We start from the raw sequence: 21041 nt of genomic DNA, 5'->3' as shown, positions 1-21041 counted from the left end.
GAACCCCTTCATGTTCTTTTTTAACTCGACTAAGTATAGGAGAAATTTTTCCTTTGTGACCTTCCCAGCACAATAAATACAAAAAGTATTAAAGAAAGATTTGGCAAGTCACGTATACAATGCCAAAATAAAGCTTTAATTGTCCAGTATAACTTTAAAACAGGAGCTTATTTTAAATTACTGGAGTCCACTTAATTGACTGATTGCTTGACCTGCCTTATAGTATGTGCTAGGCAATGTTTTAAAAATATTGGTGCTCATTTAAACAGATACTTTCATTACTCCCAAATTTGCTTAAATTTTACTATATCAAGAAATTTAGATGAACTTATCTTCTGAAAGACTACATAAATCATCTGTTAAACATAATTCTCATTTCCCCCCAATAATTCCCCAAAATAAAACCACTAAATCACCATTCCTTATAAACGGAATTTTATTTTTATCAAATAAATTCAATTATTTTTTGTTAAACATATATCTGGTAGATATGTCATATTTATAAAAAGTAGACTACTATGTGGTCTTTTCTCATAACAATTACATTGTTCTTCATTTAGTACTCATTTTTAAATTATTAAGGTAGAATAATGGTCCCTTTTTTGAAAGAATAGATGTTATTTTAGAAGATTCATTTTGAAATCTTACCAAACTGTGTAGCTATCTTAAAGAATCTGAGTAAGTTGGTCATTTTATGTACCAAAGTTAACTGAGACTGGTAATTGGGAAGTCATTTGGAAATTAACAGCTTTTAACTAATCCACCCCATTCATAACTCTATCACTTTTATGAATATTTTATAAGAACTCTTATGAGAGGGCGTCTGGGTGCCTCAGTCGGTTAAGCGTCTGCCTTCCGCTCAGGTCATGATCCCAGTGTCTTGGGATCAAGTCCCCATGTCAGGCACCCGGCTCAGTGGGGAGTCTGCTTCTCTGCCCTCCCCTGGCTGGTGTTTTCTTCCTCTCTCTCTCTAATAAAAAAATAATTTAAAAATCTTAAAAAAAAAGGACTCTTATGAGAATTAAATTTTCAAAAACAAAACCAGTTTACTCGTGTAAATACTAGTCTTATGGTAATAAAAGTTCTCACTGCATTAACCCTGTTTTTCTCTGTTCCACAGATAAGAATATTTTCCATTTGTCTAAAAAATCTGAATCAAAGAGCAAGCAAATTTTCTATAATATCAATTCTTTATCTATTTACCTTCCAACATATGCATATTCAATCATTAATCATGCAAGATTTTGAATATAAGGCACTAAGAATATAAAGACTATTAAGATGGTCTGCAGAGAATGAATCTTCAGCCTAGTCAGTAAGATTGCCAAATTACTACTCTTTACCATAGTGAATAGTGCATATACCATAAGGAATATCTAAAGATACCTTCCCCCTTTAATATGTACATTTATTATAATCCCAATCAAATTTCCTACAGAACTATATGAAAAACTGACTCAGTAACTCTGAAATTCATCCAAAAGAATAAGCACTTGAGAATGTAAATAATAGTTTTGAAAGAGAAGGTTGTCTAAATAGATATTATCACATATTCTAAAACCAACTAAAAAGAGTTTGGTGCTGCCACAGAAACAGAGATCCCTGGGAGAGAAAGCTAGTACAGAAACAGACATAAGCAGACACAAGATTCTAATATAAGGTAAAAGTGGCATTTCAAATAAGTGAATAAAGGGCGAGTTGTGACATTTTGGGGAAATTAAATTACATTCCTACCTCATATCAAAATTAAAATCTGGTAATGAACCAAAAATTTTGAAAAACATAGGGTAAATATATAATTTTGAGATCGCAAAGGACTACCTAAAGCATGATACAAAACAAAAATTAGTAGTAATTTAAAAAGCAGAAACAGACCCATAAATACTGAGAATAAACTGTGGTGGACAGGGAATGGATAAAATAGGTCAAGAAGAGTGGGAGATAAAGGCTTCTAGTTATGAAACGAATTAACTCATGGGAATAAAAGATATAGCACAGGGAATACAGCCAATGGTGTTCTTTTTTTTATTTTAAGATTTTATTTATTTATTTGACAGAGATACAGCAAGAAAGGGAACACAATGTGCAGGGGGAGTGGGAGAGGGTGAAGCAGACTTCTGGCTGAGCAGGGATCCCGACGCGGGTCTCATTCCCAGGACCCTGGGATCATGACCTGAGCTGAAGGCAGACACTTAACAACTGAGCCACCCAGGCACCCCTAATCAAAGGTATTCTAATAGCACTGTATGGTGATAGATGCTAGCCATGCTTGTAGTGAACATAAACATAATGTATACGGATGTTGAGTCACTATGTTGTACACTTGAAACTAATGTAATATAGTGTGTCAGGTATACTAAAAAAGGAATATTAAAAAAATTAAAAGTTATACCAAAAAAAAAATAAAAAGATAAAAAGCATTTTATGTTTAAGTAGAAAAAGGCCAGATGGGCAAAGAAAAACAAAAATGCAAAAATATCATAAAGTTAAAGGAAAATGAAAAACTAAGAAAAATATTTGCAAATATTCCAACAGATCAAGGACTTAATATTAATTAAGGCTAGTCAGTGAGATTATTAAATAACTACATCATTAATTAATAACAATATTATTAAGATAGAACCCTCATAATATTAAGGGGCATAATTTACAGTACGGTATTTCCTAAGTGTGATAAATATGCATCACTGACGTAAGTACCTGATTTTTAGTTACATAATTTTAGTAATTTATTTGTGTATTACAAAAATTATAAAAATAAAAAAGTACATTAAGTATAAAAAACAGATTAAACTGGTGATTTCATAGGTATTATTGTTCAGGATGAGCCCAGGCTGGTTGGTTTACTTTAAAAATAATATTCATATTTTGGGGGGCCTGGGTGGCTCATTCAGTTAAGCATCCAACTCTTGATTTCGGGGAGTCTGCTTTAGATTTCTCTCTCTCCTTCTCCCTCTGCGCCCTACACCCCACTCACATGCACTCTCTCTAAAATAAATCTTTAAAAAAATGTTTATTTTTAAAATATAAATGGACGCTACAGAAAATTAAAGCAAAACAGAAAGTACAAAGAAGAAATTAACAAAAACCTAATCCATCACTGAAAATGACCAGTGGTCACATCTGATGAAAATTATTTGGGAAGGAGGTGTTAATGACCTAAATAGTGCCTATGCTTACATAGGTAGATATAAGTGAAACTGTTATATGAAAACAGAGACTGAAGAAGATGGCCTGGCCTAACATAACATTTTGCTGAACAGAGCCTTCCACTGATTGAAAATGAAGACGATACAGTTTTTGTAAATATTAATATTGTTTATATGCTTATATTAGTACTGCAATAACAGTCACTGGTCTAGGTATTCAGGAGAACCTGTATGCTAACTTTCCTACTACAAAAAGACTAACACTTTTCTAAACAAACCAAAAGAAACACACACAAACGCCTTAAACTATTCTAGCCTACAACAAAAGAGATGGACCTTGAGAGCATTATGCTAGGTGAAATAAGAGAAAAAGAGAAAGAAAAACTGGCATACAAATACTGTATGATCTCACTTATATGTGGAATCTTAAAAAAACACAAACTCCTAGGGCTGCCTGGGTAACTCAGCTGGTTAAGCATCTGTCTTTGGCTTGGGTGGTGGTGATCCCTGTCCTAGGATTGAGCCCACATCAGGCTCCCTGCTCACTGGAATGTCTGGTTCTCCCATTCTCTCCCCCTCTCCCTGTGCTTATGCACTTTATCTCACATAAATAAATAAAATCTTTAAACACACACACACATGGGGCGCCTGGGTGGCTCAGTGGGTTAAGCCGCTGCCTTCGGCTCAGGTCATGATCTCGGGGTCCTGGGATCGAGTCCCACATCGGGCTCTCTGCTCAGCAGGGAGCCTGCTTACCTCTCTCTCTCTCTCTGCCTGCCTCTCTATCTACTTGTGATCTCTCTCTGTCAAATAAATAAAAAATAAAAATCTTAAAAAAAAAACACACACACACACACACACACACAAACACACACATATTTCCTAGAAAAAGAGATCAGATATGTGGTTACCAGAAGTGGGAGGTAAGGAAATGGATGAAGGTGATCAAAAGCACAAAATTCCAATTATAATATTGGGGATGTAATATACAACATGGTGACTATAGTTAATACTGCTCTATGACATACAGAAAAGTTGTTGAGAGTAGATCCTAAGACTTCTCATCACAAGGAAAAAGCAATTATTTTTTTTGGTATCTATATGAAATGATGGATATTAGCTAAACTTAGAGTACTAATCGATTCACAACATATGTGTCATTATGTTATACTCCTTAAACTTACACAGTAGTGTGTATCAATTATATCTCAATAAAACTAGGAAAAATCTAAAACAAAAACTCTTCCACACAATTCCTCCCTAAGAAGGAGCAAAGATAGTTAAAGGAAGAAAATCTGTAAGTAATGTATAATAAAAATGGTAATACTTAATAGCACTGGTTAACAAACTAAAGGAATGACTTGAGGAAGTGTGGTTTAGGGACACGAGGGGAGATGTGAGAAGTCCTCATGTGAGAGAGCTGTAGGGTAGTGGTCTTCAAAGTGAGGTCCCCAGACCAGCAACACAGCAACATCTGAGAACTTGTAAGAAATGCAAATTCTCAGGGCCCATCCCAGACTTAATGAATCAGAAAAATCTGGGAATGGGCCAAGTAATTTGTATTTTAACAATCTTCCAGTGTGTTCTGATGGTCAGTTTTGAGAACCATTGTCTTGGATTTATAAAAACAAGATTAGAATCACCATCTTCTTCAGCTGGCTGAGTAGGTTAGATCCGGTCTGTTTGTGTAGTTTGTGTTTCGGCTCTAGTTGTAATTTCATGAAGTCCATTTAGAGGAAAGACTAGGGAAATAACAGTACTGATATAAGGCTTAAAAATATGGATGTTGCAACCAGACAGACCTGGACTGGAATTCTTGCTTCATACTTATTTGCTGTGCGATCTTCTCTGAACCTCAGTGTCTTCATCTTGGGATACCTTCACCTACCTCATGGGGTTAGTGTTGATCAAATGAAATGACACAAGTAACAAACTTAGCACAGTGCTTTGGTATATAGCAAATACTCACATTATTAAATCAATAATGAAGAGAAAGAAGAAAGACTAAAATCTGAAAACAGACCAAGAACATGAACTAGTAATTCACAAAAAAGGAATAAGAGTTAAATTTTCTAATAAGCAATGTATGTATAGTACATTAAAGCAGTTAACAGTCATTTCTGGGTGGACTGCATAAGGAATTTCTATCATCGGTTTTTCTTATCTACCTTTTCTTATTTCTTGATAGTGAATATGTGTGACTTACATTAAGGCAATAATTTATTTTAAAGTTCAAGGGCAGCTTCTCAAGGCATAACCTTTTATAAAAGGTATATTCTAAAGAGTTAAGACACTTATTTTTCAGCCTTGAAATAATCATTATATAAATTATGATATTAAGGCTCTTTTTTAATGCTGGTAAGGGGAGAAGGCAGGAATATGTTGTTCAGTTGTCAAGATAGAAGCTCCTAGTGCTGAGAAAGAGCTTTAAATGTCAAACTAAAAAGCCAAAATAATATATTTCTTCTCATCATAAAGTCTACCACTCACTAAAATGTGTAAAATATTCTGCATTTCTCAAACATGACTAATGTATAACTCTTCTAAGAAAGTTTAGTAGGTAATAAGTGCATATTTTTTCAAAAGGAAAAAATATAGAAAAAATATGTTAAATATAAAGTTAATCTGCCACTTATCCCTGTCCTCCAATCACTCAATTCCTCTTCCCAGAAGCAAGCACTACCATTTGTTTCTGGTGCATCCTTCTACAAATATTTTAAGGGTATAAAAGCAAATATGTATGTATCCATATTACTTATTTTTGTTACTGTGCAACTGTTCTGCACATTCCCTTTTTCATCTGGCAAGAGATCCTGCAGATCATTCCAAATGAGTATCTATCTGCCTCCTTCTACTCCATCATATGGCTATCACCCTGTTAATCAACTGGTACTCTCTTAGCGGACATTTAAGTTATATGAATCCTTTGTTATTACTGTTGATGGTGAAAAATAAAAAAGATTCTGGATAACTTATAGTACATACCCTTGTGTTTGCAGGAGAAATTCCTAGAAATAGCGATGATATATAAAAGGAAATAAGCATGCCTAAATTTTGACAGATATTTAGCCAGTAAACTGCTAAAGACAATGTATATGAATGCCTGTTTCTTTATACTCTCAGAAAAAGTATATTACTAAACTCTTGTTTTGCTAGTCCGACAGGTGTTTTGTAACTTTAATATGTATTTCATATTACATAATATGTATTACATAATATGTATTTCATAATACATGAGTATTACTCTCACATATTACAAGTGAGATAGAGACCTTTGTATTTCCTTTCTACAGACAGGTCTGTTTACTGCAGAATTCTTTTAAGAACGAAACAATTCTGGGGGAGGGGCAAGATGTGGCAGAGTAGGGGACCTAATTTCATCTCCTCCCCCAAATTTAGCTGTGTATCTATTATCAAACCATTCTGAACACACACAAATTCAACCTCAGATGTAAGAATATTTATCTGGATCTCCACAAGCAGAAAAATTACCTCTTTTTGCAAGGTAGGAGGTGCAGAACCTTGAATCTTCTGGGGAAATATCCAAAGATAAGTGGACAGGGGAGGGAGCCTTCATAAGCCAGACACCAGAAAGTGATACAACTCCACAGCAAAAAAAATCAGGACCTTTGGAAATCTACTCTAGTGAGAAGCATCCCCTTCTGAAAAGGGCACAGGGAGTGAAGAAGGGCAGAATTCTAGGTATCATTGTGGACTCAGGATTTCCAGAAGACTCTGAAAGAACGGGGAGCCCGAAGTGATAGAATGCTCAAGCAGTAGAGTGGGGAGACTGGTTATGGTCAGCAAGCCCAGAGGGTACTTTCAGCTCTGGGCACCATAAACAGCGAGCAGAGCCTGGACAGGGACAGACCTCTGCCTGACCACCCTGGAAAGGACTAGAAGGTATGGGCTGTCTAATATCCTAGGGGAGATATAGAACAGCTTGTGCCCATGATAGGGACAGCCCTCAGGGCAGTGTGGCCCACAAAGAGATGCTGAGGCAGCACTGAGCATGACCTAGGAGCTGTGAAAAATGGTGCACATCAAAGAGCCCATGGCCACCAGCAGTTGCACAGGCGCAAGGCCCAAAGACGCTGGTGGGTCCCCGTGACTCCCTGGGAGAGGTGCCCTGGGCACAAACTGCATGAATCTGTGGAGTTTGGTACATTCAGAGGTGGAAACAGATTGACCTGGAACATCTGTTAGCAGGTGGTGGTACGACACCACAACACTGGGGCTCTGGGCTCGAGATTCCTGCATGGCCATGTTTGTTCTGACCCTCTAAAGAGAAGTGGAAAGATGCCAAAGAACCAAAGTCCTGCAGCCAACCAGCTCACATTAAGCCCATCCCCCTGACAAAGGGTGGGGCAATTCCACCCAGGCAAAGACACCTGAGTAGCAGGCCGCTACCCCAGAAGACAGACTGGAAGAACAGGTTTCAAATAAGCAAAGCTTATTTCTGTCAAATAAATAAATAAAATCTTTTAAAAAAAAGGGGAGGGGGCAGTAAAACTCTAACGCTCAGGGAAAATAATATAGGGAGCTCCAGTTGTTCCTTCACAACTCGCTTATACTTCAGGGTAAGCTTTCCATTTCTTTTTTAGTTTCTTTTCTTAGTTTTTTTTTTTTTTTTTAACCCTGTTCCTGTTTCAAGTAGATTATTTCCCAACCTCTGTTTTTAAGTCACTTCTTAATTTTATTTTTTCACATATGTTTTATAGACTTACGTCCCACACTAGCCCATTTTTCATTCTATTCAATTTTATCTTGATATATATGTCAGTTCTGATTTCTTTGCAATTTGGGGATATAGTGTCTTCTAATACACAGACCAAAAATCAAGCAGGGACAGGCAGATCACCCTGTTGTGTCTACCCTGAGAGATTATAATCACTCTTCCCGCACCCCCCACCCTTTTTTTTCTCTTTTCTTTTTTCTTCCTTTTTTTTTATTGTTTTGGATCATCTTGGCTCTGGTGGCATATCTGTGGTAGTTTTCAACCACTTCAGATTTTTTTTCTAAGGTGCATTTTGTTTATGTAGTGGTTGATATTTTACATTCTGTACATTCCCTCAACCATCCCTCAACAGAATGACTAGGAGGAGGAACTCCCAACAAAGAAAAGAACCAGAGACAATGTTCTCTGCCACAGATCTAATGAATATGGATATAAGCAAGGTGTCAGAGATAGATTTCAGGGTAGCAATCATGAAGTCAATAAGTAGGCTTAAGAAAAGAATTAGTGACAATATAGAATCTCTAAGAGCAGAAATGAGATTGAATCAAGCCGAACTTTAAAATGCTATGAACAAGATACAGTCTAAACTAAATACTTTAACAGCCAGGGTACATGAGGCAGCAGAACGAATTAGTGATCTAGATAATAAACCGACAGAAAGGAAAGAAGCTGAGGAAGATAGGGATAGGTAGCTAGTAACCCATAAAAACAGAATAACACCATGAAACATTCCAATGTCAGAATTATTGTGATCATTGGGGAAATGGAGAAAGAGAGAGGACTAGAGGGTATATTTGAGCAAATTAGAGCTGAGAATTTCTGTAATCTGGGGAAGGAAACAAGCATTTGTGCCCAAGAGGCAGAGAAGATTCCTACCAAAAATCAATAAAAGCAGATCAACACACTGACAATATACTAGTGAAGCTTGCAAATCTTAGAGCCAAAGCAGCTATCCTGAGAGCAGCCAGGAAGAAAAGATATCTTATATACAGAGGGAGGAACATCAGAATAACATCAGACCTGTCCACAGAGACCTGGCAAGCCAGAAAAGGCTAGCAAGACATATTCAGGATACTAAATGAGAAGAACATGCAGCCCAGGATACTTTATCCAGCGAGGCTGTTACTCAGAATGGACAGAGAAAGAGCTTACAGTACCAGCAGAAACTGAAAGAATATGGATCATCAAGCCAGCTCTACAAGAAATATAAAGGGAAATTCTATAAAAGAAGAAAGAAAACCTAAAATAATATAGATCAGAAATTTATAGAGACAATCTATAGAGACATGGACTTTACAGGCAATACAATGGCACTAATTTCATATCTTTCAATAGTTACTCTCAACGTGAATGGGCTGAATGCTCCCATTAAAAGCCACAGGGTTTCAGACTGGATAAAAAAGCAGGACCCACCCATATGCTGTCTATAAGAGACTCATTTTGAACGTACAGACACCTCCCGATTGAAAGTGAGGGGATGGAGAATGACTTATCATGCCAAAAGACCTCAAAAGAAAGCTGAGGTAGCAATTCTCACATCAGACAAATTAAATTTTAAACCAAAACCCATAGTAAGAAGTGTAGAGGGACACTATATCATACGTAAAGGGTCTATCCAACGAGAAAATCTAACAATCATAAATATCTATGCCCCCAACATGGGAAGAGCCAACTACATATACCAACTATTAACCAAAATAAAGAGTCATAACTGATAATAATACATTAATAGTAGGAGGCTTCAACACTTCACTCAAGGCAAGAGATAGATCATCTAACCAGAAGATCAAATAAGAAATAAGAACTTTGAAGGACACAATGGACCAGATGGACTCTGTAGATAAATACAGAATAGTCCATCCTAAAACAACAGAATACTAATTCTTCTCGAGTGCACATGGAACTTTCTCCAGAATAGACCACATACTGGGTCACAAATCAGGTCTCAACCAAGACCAAAAGATTGAGATTATTTCCTGAACATTTTCAGACCACAATGCATTTGAAATTGGAACTCAACCACAAAGAAAAATTCGGAAGGAATGCAAACACTTGGAGGTTAAAAAGCATCCTACTAAAGAATGAATGGATCAATCAGGAAATTAAACAGGAACTTAAACAATTCATGCAAACCAATGAAAATGAAAACACACTGGTTCAGAACCAATGGGATACTGCAAAGGCAGTCCTTAGACACAGCCACCCAAACATCTCTCAAAAAATTAGAAAAATCCCGGAAGCACAGCTACCTTTACACCTACAGCATCTGGAAAAGAATAACAAATAAAGCCAAACAAAGCAGGAGAAGAGAAATAATAAAGATTAGGGCAGTAATCAAAGAAACAGAAACCAGAAGAATAGAATAGATCAATGGAACTAGAAGCTGATTCTTTGAAAGAATTAATAAGATCGATAAACCTCTGGCCAGACTCAAACCAGAGGCCAGATGAACCTCTTACCAGCAGCTCTATGCCAACAAAGTAGGCAATCTGGAAGAAATGGATGCATTTCTGGATACTTATAAACTACCAAGATTGAAACAGGAAGAAAAAAGACAATCTGAACATACTAATAACCAGCAAGAAAATTGAAGCAATAATCAAAAACCTCCCAAAAAATGAGACTCCAGGGCCAGACAGCTTCCCAGCAGCATTCTATCAAACACTGAAAGAAGAAATCACACCTATTCTACTGAAGCTGTTCCAAAAAAATAAAAATGGAAGGAAAATTTCCAAACTCATTCTATAAGACCAGCATTACCCTGATCCCAAAACCACATAAAGACCCAAATCATTCTCCGAATTGATGCAGAAAAGGCATTTGACAAAATACATCATCCTTTTCTGACTAAAACTCTTCAAAATATAGTGATAGAGGGAACATACCTCAGTATCATAAAACCATCTATGAAAAGCCCATAGCAAATATCATTCTCAATGGGGAGAAACTGAGAGCTTTTCCCTTAAGGCCAGGAACATGACAGGGATGCACACTTTAACCACTTCTGTTCAACATAGTACTAGAAGTCCTAGTCTCAGCAATCAGAAAACAAAAAGAAAGAAAAGGTATTCAAATTGGCAAAGAAGTTAAACTCTCTCTTTGCAGATGACATGATGCTTTATGTGGAAAACTTGAAGAGTCCACCCCCAGATTATCAGAACTCATATAGCAATTCAGCAACATGGCAGGAAACAAAATCAATGCACAGAAATCAGTGGCATTTCTATAAACTAACAATGTGACTAAAGAAAGAGAAATTAAGGAATCAATTCCACTTACAATAGCATCAAAAACCAGATACCTAAGAATAAACTGAACCAAAGAGGTAAAGGATCTATCCTCTAGAAACTACAGAACACGTATGAAAGAAATTAAGGAAGACACAAAGAGATGGAAAAATATTCCATGTTAATAGATTGAAAGAATAAACACTGTTAAAATGTCTATCCTGCCCAGAGCGATCTACATTTTTTTTTTAAAGATTTTATTTATTTACTTGACAGACAGAGATCACAAGTAGGCAGAGAGGCAGGCAGAGAGAGAGGAGGAAGCAGGCTCCCCACCAAGCAGAGAGCCCGATGCTGGGCTCTATCCAGGACCCCGGGATCATGACCTGAGCCGAAGGCAGAGGCTTTAACCCACTGAGCCACCCAGGCGCCCCAGTAATCTACACTTTCAATGCAATCTCTATCAAAATACCATCAACATTTTTCACAGAGCTGGAACAAACAATCCTAAAATTTGTATGGAACCAGAAGAGACCTGAAATTGCCAGGGGATTGCTGCAAAAGAAAACCAAAGCTGGGGACACCACAATGCCTGACTTCAAGCTACATTATAAAGCTGTGATCACCAGAACATAGCACAGAACATGGCACAAAAACAGACACATAGACCAATGGGACAGAAGAGAGACCCCAGAAATGGATCTTCAAACTCTATGGTTAACTAATCTTCAACAAAGCATGAAAGAATATCCAATAGAAAAAAAGTCTCTTCAACAAATGGTGCTGGGAGAATTGGACAGCCACATGCAGAAGAATGAAACTCGACCATTCTCTTATACCATACACAAAGATAAACTCAAAATGGATGAAAGGCCTGGGACAGAAATCCATCACAATCCTAGAGGAGAACATAGACAGTAACCTCTTCGACATTGGCCACAGCAACTTCTGCTTGTGCCCTCTCTTTTTCTCTCTCTCTGACAAATAAAATATATTTTTAAAAGTGACTTTCAACTGAAATGGTTCCTGAAAAAGGGAATCCTGTGTTTTAACCTATACAAATTTTAAAGATAACAGTGAAATTGTAAAAATTTAACATCTCCGTAGACCATCCCAAACCCTCCCACAAACTCCTTTAGGCTCTAGTTTGAGAAAGAATAGTTTTGCCAGAAATTTTAGGCTGAAGTTTCCTGTCACAAGGTGCAATAAGCTCATTTTTACCAACTATTTCAACCTTTCCATCTTGCCACATCTCTTCTTTCTAAGAAATGCTTTCTAAGAAAGCTTGGCTTACATTTTGCTAATATCTATTTTTGTATTTTGGTTACTCTTCCCCACTTAGCAAACTTCGCTGGCTATGTTTGTTAAGTTGAAGAAAAATTTTTCCAACAAGCTTTTGATCCTGAAGTCCACTCAAAACCTCTACATTCCATAAACTCTCAGCCCTGAACAAATACAAAGTACTATATATACTTAATGATTAACATATAAATAATGTTAATTACATATTCACATGTATATGAATATGTATGTGTGCTGGTATGTGTTTGTGTGTTAGTGTAAAGGTTATCTATTTGCTTTACTTGTGTATATATTCCATCTTCTCACCTAAATCCAGAGATTCTTGAGGTTTCTCCATTGTTATCCCATTTTAACAAAAAAAGTCTTCCTGATGGTTCAAGTAGCCAGAGCTACCATTAGAAAGCATGCTGTTTCCAGTGTGCTCTCTAAATTTTTACCTCATAGCAAACTAATCTTAAGTGCTTCTACAGGCTTAATTTCATTGTAATTTCTGTTAGATGGGTTGACTTACTAGGGAAATAAGCTTTACTTGTCTTGGTTTGAAGTTATGTTTGCCTATATGTACAAAGATAAAAGTTTATGCAGATTACAATAGGGAATTGCCTATCTTAGATAGCAGCTGAAGCCTGGGCTCTGAAGCTGGACTGTCCAGGTTTGAATTCAGCCTTCACTTCCTACTTGTTACTTCATTTTGGGCAAGTTGCTTGATGTCTCTGACATTTTTTATATTTAAAAAAGGGGGGGGGGGAGTCGTACTAATTCTAAGCTCATAGGGTTTCTATGAAAATGAACTGAGATAATCCAGGTAAAGCATTTTTGTATGGTTTCTAGGCCAAAGTAAGAACCAGCTTTTCAATAGAAGGTCAATATAATTTTTTCTTTAAAGTAAGGTTAACTTTCAGGCGCCTGGGTGGCTCGGTCGGTTAAGCATCTGCCTTCAGCTCAGGTAGTGAACCCAGGGTCCTGGGATGGAGCCTTGCATCTGGCTCCCTGCTCAGATAGGAGCTTCCTTCCCCTGTCCCCACAGCCCCTGCCCTGGCTCGTGCTTTCTCTCTCTTTTTTTTTTTTTTGAGAGACAAAAAGTAATGTTAACTTTCTCCTTCCATTTTACACAACTACCTTTCCTACCTACATGATCACTAAAGTTTACTATGCCAAATTACCACCCACAATTCGACATGAATTTAAAGTAATTACATACACAAGAATTTATAACAACAAATTATGTTATGCTTGCATATATCATAACTTACCCCTCAATACCCAAATGGCACCATCTAGGCTTCCACTTTTTAGAAAAATTTCTGCTGCAATATTCACAATTTGACATCTTGGTGCTAGCTTCTCAGGCCCTGTAAGTCCTTTTAAACTTGTGAAATGTATTTTTAATTCATATAATTTATCTAAGACCTTCCTTCCCTAGAGTAAAAATAAAGAATATTGAGTATTATTCATTTAGAGTATCAAAGAAATATAACATCAATAGTTATACAGAAGTCAATTACCCAATTTGAATTATCCTTCTTGACAGATGGTTCTCAAAAGACTCTTCCCTTAATGCCCTCCTGCTTAGCCACAGAGATAAGGGAAGAGGAGGAAGCAGGGCTTTGCCTCATATTAATCCTCACCCTGCTAACACCCCTTTCCAAGTGTTTTTATACTTGTGCTTCCCCTAAAGATTTCATTTGGAGAAAGGATTTCTTGCCCTAAAGTGGAAAACTAGTAACTATACATTTTTGTACTTCTGTTGATCACCCTAAGAGCCAAGAGGGAGAAAAAGAGAAAAATCAAGGTAATGTCTTATAAAATTTACATGAAGAATGATAGTAGGGAAAAGAAAAGAATAAAACTGCTGGCTGAAAATTGTTTTTTATTCAATAGACTAATTATTTCACATAGTCTACAGAAAGATTATATCTCATTTGGACATCAGAAATCAGACATACAGTATTTTTTTACATAAAAGGTCAGCAAACTTTTCCTGTAATTAGCCAGATAGTAAACACTTAGGCTCTGCAAGTCACATTTGGTCAACAGCACATTCTTTTTGGTTGTTGCTGTTTTTATTTTCTAATGCCTTAAAAAATGTAAAAAACATTCTTAGCTCTTGAGATATACAAAAATAGGCTGTGGGTCAGATTGGGCTCTGGTTTTATATTATATTCTATCCTATTTGAGTCAGATCCATAATTGTGATGTTAAGGTACTTTTAAGTTGATTATAGAAATGAATGCATTTTTAAGGAAATAGCTCTAGCTTAATTTCATTGGTTTTACTTTTTTTTTTTTCCATTTTATTTATTTTTTCAGCGTAACAGTATTCATTCTTTTTGCACAACACCCAGTGCTCCATGCAAAACGTGCCCTCCCCATTACCCACCACCTGTTCCCCCAACCTCCCACCCCTGACCCTTCAAAACCCTCAGGTTGTTTTACTTTTGTATTCAAAAGGAATAGGTTTCACTAAAAAAATTCATACTAAGTAAAATAAATAAAATATCATTCCAAATAAGATACTGAAAATTTTAAATTACAATACAGGCACAAACTCACCAGCCTCTTAAGAAATAATCATAATGAATAAAATTAAAATACACTCTAAAATTTCAACAAAATCAACCTTTGTCAAAAATACTGTGTTATGTAGTCCTCAATGTCCCAAGCATTAAATATCTAAGAAATTAATGCTATGATGAAACTTAAGTTAGACTATGAGACTAGGGACAAGCTATATTCTGCCCACTGCAAGCCCACCACACAGTGAATGCTAACCTTTTGAAGACCTTAAAAGACTGGAGACCTTATGTACAAGGATTCTGTTGTTGTTGTTGTTTTTAATTTTAAAAAAATCAATGAATTTGTATGTGTATGAGTGACCATGTACTTAAATGTTATTGAACATATTTCTTTATGAAATAACCTTATTTTATAATAAGAAAGAAGCAACAAAAGATACATTATAATAGCTGATTCAGTACTGACCACATTCTCAACTACTCCATTCATCCCTCAGAAATTCCTTCCTATTTTAGATTTTTCCTGTCCTCTAACTTTATTTTACTTTGTTGAATCTACAACCACCTGTCACCTCAGAGAAATCTAAAGAATGGCAGTTCAGTATGGTCCAGAATAACTAGACCACTTCTAAGATGAGCTAAACCTCAAAGGTAGATATTAAGATATATGGTCTAAGTGTTCCAGGAGGTGATTTTTAAGGAGTTCTGTTAATTGTGAGTTCCCTGGGTTCATCTTAAAAAAGGTTTCTGGAACTTATGCAAAATTAAAATGTTATCAATCCTTAAGAGGAAGCAAAACTCTGTATTGAAAAGTTGCTTCAAATAAATATGATACTTAGGATACTTCTCATACTTCTTCAGGGTAGCCAGTCTCATGCTACTGCCTTTCCACATTTGCCTAATATATACTACCTAATAATTCACTTACTAGTCTGGGACTCATTTTGCCACTTATAACAATTATTAGGAAATTTCTAATTTGCAGGGTTAACTATATTGTTAAAAAAATTTTTAATTAACACACTCTGTACCAACCCCAAACAAAAATTTAATGACATACCTTGGACCACTGCAACAGCTTGTGATAGTAGTACATAGCACTGATTCCGATTCTTCCCAGCAAAGTTTTATCTACTTCACTATTTTGTGGATCTTTGCTAACTGAAACACAAAGTAGGCATATCAAAAAAAGTCATTTAAAATGGCAGCAAAGACTAATTGATATGAAATTATTGACACTAGAAAGAAGACCAGGTATTGGTAAACCACAGCCTACAGGACAAATCTGGCCTGTGGCCTGTTTTTGTATAGCTTGTGAGCCAAGAATGGTTCCCCTATTTTTAAAGGGTTGCTTGAAAGGAAAAGAAAACTATGAGATTGTGTGATCATATCTGATAGCATGAAGCCTAAAATATTTACTACTGGCCCTTTGCAGAAAAGGTTTGCTGACCTCTGATTAAAAATACAGCAGTGAAGAGCTCATACCAAAAAAAAAAAAAAAAAAGTCTCAGAAACATATGAATTTTGTTGACTTATACTAGTGAAGGTAGTAACAACTTTAATGATTCAAAAATTCAAGTGCTCCAGTACAATTTGCTAGCAATAGTTTTACAAATCTGAATGAAAAGACAGATAAGAACATGAAACACGAGGTGTTAAAACAATTCTTGACCTTATATCATTATAATCTAACTTGATAATAAAAAGATGAAAGATTTATAAAGAGAAGGAAAAGTATCTGAAATCTGCAATATTAACTTATCCCCAACATGGAAAATAGTAAGAGCTTTACATTCCTGTTAAAACACTGCACCATCCTAATACACACAATACCTAAACCCAAAGAGTGACATTTTACCTGTTTCAGCAAATTCACAAAATGGAACACCTGGTCTCTCTTCTTTACAGTCTTTTGTTAATGTTTCAGCAATACAAGCACAAAATCTCTGGAAATCTGCAAAGTTTTCACAGCCCATTTTTATGTTAATGTATAAATTTCCCAGTTTGGTCCAGTCACCTTTTTCTTTACAATGCTATCAGAATTATTAGAAACAAAACAAGAAAAAAGAAAGAAAGAAAGCTGTCATTTATAAAAACATATTATGGAATAGGCACATGTAGGCATTAGATATATAGAAATTAATAACATAATCTCTGTAGATCTCAAAAACTTACTGACAGTGTTACACCACCAATAACTTGCTATTGTGCAATTTGGGTTTCTGACTATAGCATAGTCTCTGTAAGTTCCAGATGGCAATGTACATCTCTTTTAATAACCTTTTCGTAATGTACTTAATGATGTCACTCCAAAACCTGAACTAGACAGTGGAGATAAGTTTTATGGAAAACAGATGATTAGCTATATAGTTTGAGCTGTCTCTGTAGAAATACACTATTTTACTACTTTTAGAGATTGCATTTTGCTATTATTTGGCCCCATTAATAATTTGGGGCCCAAATATCATTTTGGACACTACATTTTTTTGTATGAAAGGGACTACAAAGTAAATTTCAGTAAACTTACCATCTTCTCATTATTTTCTATCATAAACAAAGAAACACTTTTCCACACCAACAAAAGATTATTTCAAGGATACAAATACTAATTAAGACTAGACCAACAATTCCTAGATGAGTATAAAAATGATCTTAAACTAAACAGTAAAATCATCTTGAAAGTCCTCTATTTCTTATACTCCAAATGCCTGGAGAGGGCACACTGACCTTGGCTTTCACTATCATTTCACATACTGCAGCCATCCATGGTTTATGGTAAGAAAGCCAACATTCTTGTGCACCAAGTCTGTCTGGCGACAAGAATTAAAGGCTAATAAGCCTTAGATTATTATACCTTAATATGCTAATTTTGAAACTGAACAACTATTTTTAGAATAGTCCATAACTCTAGAAATTGTTTGCATTTCAAAGTGTTAAAAAATATTAGACTTCTTTCCCTTGAGAATTTTCTCTGTATAGCAAGAGGGTTTAAAAAAACTTTTCCCTCTATTCAAAGTTTGTTATTACTGGTTTCAGAGATTCCAGAAATTTATTTAAAAAAATAAGTGTCATACCTCTATTTCATTCAAGGCTGAATCTAAATTACATTTCCAGTTCTTTTTGAATTGCCTCATCCGCAACCTTTAACAATAGAAAAGAGTTAATTATGTTTATCCTCCAAAAGTCACTACTGCCCCTAATTTACTTGTTCTATAGTTTATATCTAAGAGACTAGAAAAGAAGGAATGTTTAAAAATTCTTAAGAGCTAAAGAAAATAGCAAATGCATAGATATCTACTTCACACTATTTCTCCCCAAACCATAGGCAACAAGAAGGAAAAAGCAAGTTCCACATGAAACTGTACTTTCAGCCTATAATGTAACTTTAAGACAGAGAATGCCAAAGCTTCAAAATGATTGTGGATAAAAAGAGAAAAAAAGCATTAAAGCCAGTACTTGATCTTTCCTACTCCCATTCTACCTTTGCTGACCCAACAAGGATTTGTGATAAGCTAAGCAGAAATAGACCAAAATAAAAACAATGCAAAAAAACCTGTGGAAGACTGAACAGGAAGGACTTAACATTGATTAAAAATATACCACCACAATGACTAAGTCCACATTAAGTTTGAAAATGCTAAAAAAAAAATCTGAGTAGATTAGAACACAAACCACAGAGAATGAACTTAAAAGTTTATGATTTAAAGAACACAATCTATAAAATGCATAGCTTCTGGGAAAGGAAAAAAAAAAGACAAAAATTAAAGAAGTAGCATCCTTTGGCAACTGAAAACAGAAAAAGAAGACTATACCATTAAACTAAGTACTATATAGCTGCCAACTCTGGGGTCAATTTTGATAATTAGTCCCAATACTCAATAAATGATTCCAGAGCATTAAAAAGAAAGGGCAACTTCCTAATTCCTTTCATGGATCAAATATAAATAACACTGATACTTAAACTAGATAAAGGCAGAACAAAGAAAAGTGTAAAACAATATTACTTATAAAGATGTTGCAAAAGCTAGATTAAATATTAACAAGGAAATCAGTTTTTCAAATTGAAGAGTTAGGGAATGATGGTTGTGATGGTTGCACAACAATGTGAATGTGCTTAATACCACTGAACTGAACATTTAAAAATGGTTAAGATACTAAGTTTTATATTAAGTGTATTTTACCACAAAATTAAAAAATATTGACAAACAGAAGCCAAGACCACCTTAAGAAAATGACACACCATGACAAAGTGGTATTTACTTCACAAATATAAGGTGACTTCAATATTTAAAAACCCATCAGTATTATATACCATATTAATAAATCTAACAGAAAAAATCACGATTTCCATAAATATTAAAAAGGCAGTGATAACATTAATTCACTTACATTTGTGGAGCATAACAAATAACATGGAGAACATGGGGAGATGGAGAGGAGAAGGGAGTTGAGGGAAATTGGAAGGGGAGATGAACCATGAGAAACTATGGACTCTGAAAAACAATCTGAGGGTTTTGAAGGGGTGGGAGGTGGGAGGTTGGGGAACCAGGTGGTGGGTAATAGGGAGGGCACGTATTGCATGGAGCACTGGGTGTTGTGCAAAAACAATGAATACTGTTATGCTGAAAAAATAAATTAATTAAAACAAAACAAAACAAAAAGAATGTTATATAAATGAAACCATGTAGCATGGGGCCTTTGAAATCAGCTTTTTAATTCAACACAATGAGGTCAATACATTTCAATAGTTTGTTGATTTTTACTGCTAAGTAGTTTCCTTGGTATGGATATACCACAATTGTTTATTCATTTACCTGTTGAAGAACATCCGTATTTCCCCCTAGTTTTTGGCTACTACAAGTAAAGTTTTTGGCTACATTCACCTGTTGAAGAACATCCATATTTCCCCCTAGTTTTTGGCTACTACAAGTAAAGTAGTACTACAGTACTACTACGAACATTTGTACACATTTTTGAGTACAAGTTTTCATTTAATTATGATAAATGTCCAGTAGTTCAATAACTGTACTTGATTTTTATATGTTTGGTTTTTAAAGAAACTGATGAACTATTTTCCAGAACAGCTATACAATTTTACATTCCCACCAATAACATATGAGATACTTTTTCCACATCCTTGCTAGCATTGGTATTAATACTTTATTCTCCAGTTACACGAGGCATGTTGACTAATAAAAACTGTATATATTTAAGATATATAACATGTTTTACTAGAGGTATACATTGTGAAATAATTATCACTATTGAGATAATTAATGTATCTATCGTGTGTGTGTGTGTGTGTGTGTGTACACAGAACACAAGATCTACTTTCAGCAAATTTCAAGTACACAATACCTTATTATTAACTATAGTCATCATGCTGTAAAATAGGTCTCCAGAGGGTGGGAGTTTGGGGGAACAGGTGGTGGGTAATAGGGAGGGCACGTATTGCATGGAGCACTGGGTGTTGTGCAAAAACAATGAATACTGTTACGCTGAAAAAAATAAATTAATTAAATTAAAAAAAAAAAAGAAACAACAACAAAAAAATAGGTCTCCAGAACTTAATAATCTCATAACTGCAAGTCTGTACCCTGTGGCTAACATCTCCTCATTTGCCCCATTTTCCATCTCCTGGTAACAACCACTATTCTAATTTGTTGCTGAGTTAGACTTTTTTAGATTCCATATCTAAGTAAGATCATGCAGATTTGCCTTTCTCCGTCTGCCTTATTTCATTTAACATCATATACTCCAGGTTAATCCATGTTGTCACAGATGGTATGGTAACCTTTTTAAAGACTGAATTATATATATTCCATTGTATATATACGCCACATCCTATCTTGTTCTTGTTACTCAAGATTGTTTTAGCCATTCAGGTTATGTTGTAGTTTCATATGCATTTTGAAATTGTTTTTTCTATTTCTGTAAAAAAATGTTAATAGAACTTTCATAGGATTTGAATTAAATCTATAGTTAGTTTGGGTAGCATGGACATTTTCTTTTTTCTTTTAAGATTTTATTTATTTGACAGAGATCACAAATAGGCAGAGAGGCAGGCAGAGAGAGAGAGGAAGGGAAGCAATCTCCCCGCCGAGCAGAAA

The 21041-nt window shown here is 35.4% G+C and overlaps 1 protein-coding gene across 1 annotated transcript in view; it reads right to left on the bottom strand.

Annotated features, from left to right (window-relative positions):
• TOPAZ1 (testis and ovary specific TOPAZ 1) overlaps positions 1-21041 on the bottom strand; it is a 115075-nt gene that overhangs the window by 13973 nt on the left and 80061 nt on the right. Inside the window, 4 exon segments of the mRNA XM_046002152.1 lie at positions 13670-13835; positions 15992-16092; positions 16790-16964; positions 18006-18072. Coding sequence (XP_045858108.1) covers positions 13670-13835; positions 15992-16092; positions 16790-16964; positions 18006-18072 — 509 coding nt within the window.

Source organism: Meles meles, chromosome 4 (genome assembly GCF_922984935.1).
Source record: "Meles meles chromosome 4, mMelMel3.1 paternal haplotype, whole genome shotgun sequence".
Taxonomy (NCBI): domain Eukaryota; kingdom Metazoa; phylum Chordata; class Mammalia; order Carnivora; family Mustelidae; genus Meles; species Meles meles.
The sequence above is the reverse complement of the archived record's forward strand: the minus strand, read 5'-3'. Positions and strand labels throughout refer to the sequence as shown.